Genomic DNA, 3,776 nt, shown 5'->3' on the forward strand with positions numbered 1-3,776 from the left:
TATATATATATATATATATATATATATATATATATATTTTAGAAGAATCATATACTTCTAAAAATGTCCCAATTTGAACAAAAAAAATTTGAGAAATGTTCTAAAAAGATTATAAAATTATATATTATAAATTGTGAAAAATGTAATTTGTATAAAATGTTGAAAAGTTCAATGACAAATTCTGAAAAAAATTTTCAGTTTCTTAATTATCAAGAACATGAAGCCCTGTTCTTTTTGGCTGAACTTTTGCACCAGTTCATTTCACTTTCTTCCTTTTCTCTCCAAGAAGAAAGAAAAGAAAGAAAGATGAACTAGTGCAAAAGTTAGCCAAAAAGAACAAGCTCTTAGTTGGCATGAAAGAATGCTGCATCTTTTTGGGGTCGACTGGGTCGGACTCCGCATGTGTATAAAAAAAAATTGAGAAAATAGACAGCAAGAAAAGAATAGAAAAGGGTGAACTCTATAAATAGAAGAAGTAGAAAGACAAGTGTAGAAAAAGGAAGGCTAAGTAGAAAGATAGAATTTTTTTTTATAGAAAACAGAGATTGGGCAAGAAGAGATTATGGCGTCGAAAGAAGCGGGAAACAGAGATATCACACGAAAAATAGATCAGTTGATGTAGAATAGTAAACAAAAGAAATTAATTATGCAGGAAAGAAACAGTAATAAAAAAAATAGTAATAAAAAATAATAGGTAAAAATGAGGGATAATGAGGCTAGCGATGAACTCGAAAAATTCAGAAAGGATTTAATCGAACAAGTTAACAAAAAAATGATAATATTAAGAAAGGAACTGAAAGTATATAAAGAGTATGTAAGAATTAAAGACAGATTATGGAAAGATAGGATAAAAAAGATGGAAGTAAGAGAATAATTAAATAAAAAAATAGAAGAAAAAGTAAAAGAACTAGGAAGATGGGAAGAAGAAAAATTAGAAAATTTGGAAAAAAATAGACACTTATGTAATAAGTAAAGAAGAGAAAGATTCGAGTGATGAAAATATAGTGAGCGAATATAGTAAGAGCGAAAGTAATTATAGTAGAGGAGTGAATAATGATGCACAATCCATATCACAATATAGTGAGGATAAATTGAGTAACTGGGAAGTAAATAAATTTAAAAAGTTGCTTGTAGATGTGGAGGAAAGTAAAATGAGAAAATGTAATAAAAGGGATATTATTTTCTAAAGACATAGAGAAAAACATAATTGGCAGGGTAAAGTGGGTACAGGCATTTATAAAAGAAAACTTAGAAATAATAGTATAAAATAAAGTGATAAGTAGTAGGAGTAGTGGATCAGTAATAATAGCAAGAATTGAAAGCGTAGAGTTAAAAGAAATAATGCAAAAGAATAAAAATACAAGTTAAAAAGACATAATATTTTTATTGAACATGACATAAGTTGGGAGGAAAGGGAAATTCAGAGAAAGATCTTTAGGTGGGCAATAGAACAGAGAAATAAAGGGGAGGACGTAATAATGGGAATAGAAAAAGTAAAAGTTGGAGGAGTGTGGAAATTATGGGCAGAAATAGAGGAGGAGGAGAATAAGAAAAACAATAAAGAGGAAGAAATGGAAGTAAGTAAAGGAAAAGAACAAAATTTTTGCTAAATCAAAAAGAGATTTATCGTAAGATCCTTGTTCATTTATTATCACTACTTTAATTTACGTCAGAAACAAGAAAATAATCTTGGAAATTATATTTAAATACAGAAATATTTTTCAATAAGACAACTTTTGTAACAGATTTGCAAAATATATCGAAAATAATCTTATTTCAGGGAGAAATTAAACCTTATTTATTTCTATATTAATATATTTATAATATATTTATAATTTTGTTACGCATAATTTATTTGCACATATATGATTATTAATAAATTAATGAAGCAAAAGGAGAGTTTCGATATATTTTATAAATGCATCCACTGCAAATGTTATTTTAAAACATTTCCATATTAATATATTTTGCAAAATTTATATTATGTATTTTCTCGCTTTGACATCACAATCGGAGATAACAATGAACAGGAGCTTTGATAAATATTTTATTTAATTTATTTCTATATACTGTTTATTGCATGTATTCTGTTTGCTTTTGTGTGATTTCTGTAAACTGATGACTTGTAGACGGCAAAACTGGTGCTGGATGAACATTTTTTGGGCGATTCTGAGAACTTTACTAGTGGGATAGAATACTTCAATTACGAGGACGAGCCCATCTTTACCGTAACTACCCCCACTTCCAACTTTTCCCGCACGCCGTTATCGCCGTTGGACAATATGAACGCTCCTGTTTCTCTAGGTCGAGAGTTAAGTGTGGAAAGCGCCGCAACCTCCTCGGAGAGCGAAGAAACCTACAAGTCTCGTCCGATTCCTGAGGAACTAGGCTCGACTCAACAAGGTATTTAAATATGATACCGTAAAGTAACACCATTATATTAAACATTAAAATATAATCATGGATAATTTATCGCAATGAAAAAACTCTAGAAAATTTCGTTTATATTATTTTTATGTTATTCTTAATTTATGGAAATGAAATTGATCAAATTTGTTTTCGAACAAACTTGGCCATATAATGTAAATTAATTATAATAAATTAATAAATTTTAATTAAAAAAATAAAATTAAAATAAAGGACTCTTATTAATAAACAATAACATCAAAATAGAAGTGTATATAAGAGTCAAATTTAAACAATTGTATATAATGTGAACCGTTTAATATCTATACATTCTTAATTAATATAAGCTATTTGATAATATTACATTGCATGACATGTTTCGACATCATGATTATGCCATCTTCAGATATTCAAAAAAATGCAGTAAAAAACAATAAAAAAAGTCAAATGAATTATAACTAGTCGCTAATACTATCCATAACGTGAAACATGTCACGTAATGTAATATTATCAAATATCTTATAGTAATCAATTAAGAATATAGATTTTAAATATATTTTTTAAACACATTATATACATCAATCATTTAAATTTGACTCTTATATATCCTTCTATTTTCTTGATACTATTTTTAATCGCCTTTTAATTCTGTCCGTTCTATTTACTTAGTTCCAGAAGCGAGAGAACTTACGTACGAGTTTCTGCTGCTGTGCGCGGCGGGCCCATATGCAAAGCGGCCCCCCGCCGATTGGGCGCGTATACAGAAGGAATGTCCCAATATAGTTCGTAAGGTACCGCTGTGCGACAGGAACGCCAATCATATACCGTGCAAAACCTTCCGCGTTACTCTTCCCTGCAACGCCGCAGTTTAATATTCTTGTATACAACACGCATCATAATAATTCACTACATATACATTAACGTTTCACCGAGAGAAAAGTCTGCGTTCCCGAGGATGTGGTGTGTCACGAGTGTGATTATTGCGGTATTAACCGCATGCATTCAGGCGGGAGAGGAATGAAGAATAAGATCTGGCTCCATTTAACAAATAATCACAGTTAGGTCTCTATTTTTGCCTTTTTTAAAAGAGAAGGAAAGCACTTTTTAGGAAGAAAGTAGGCAGAGACTGAACTGTTTTAATAATTAGTTAAAGCGAGAGTTTAATGGAGATTATCATGGAATCTTAATGATTTCGCGAATTAAAAGACTTTAGAAGTTCCTTCACAATATGTGTGATTAGATATTAAATCTTTTGCAATAATAGAGGAGACGACAATTTCTAAAAGTTACTCAAGACCAAAGAGATTGTGAGTGAGTTTCATGATATGTGATACACATATATATATATATATATATATATATATATATAT

At 29.7% G+C, this 3,776-nt stretch overlaps 1 protein-coding gene across 1 annotated transcript in view; it reads left to right on the forward strand.

Moving 5' to 3' along the window:
• The window catches only part of LOC105623620, a 16,748-nt gene that overhangs the window by 4,175 nt on the left and 8,797 nt on the right, over positions 1–3,776 (forward strand). The window contains exons 8-9 of the mRNA XM_012205007.1: positions 2,130–2,403; positions 3,076–3,197. Coding sequence (XP_012060397.1) covers positions 2,130–2,403; positions 3,076–3,197 — 396 coding nt within the window. The remainder of the gene's footprint in view (positions 1–2,129; positions 2,404–3,075; positions 3,198–3,776) is intronic.

The sequence above is a fragment of the Atta cephalotes genome (assembly GCF_000143395.1).
Source record: "Atta cephalotes unplaced genomic scaffold scaffold00061, whole genome shotgun sequence".
Classification (NCBI taxonomy): Eukaryota; Metazoa; Arthropoda; class Insecta; order Hymenoptera; family Formicidae; genus Atta; species Atta cephalotes.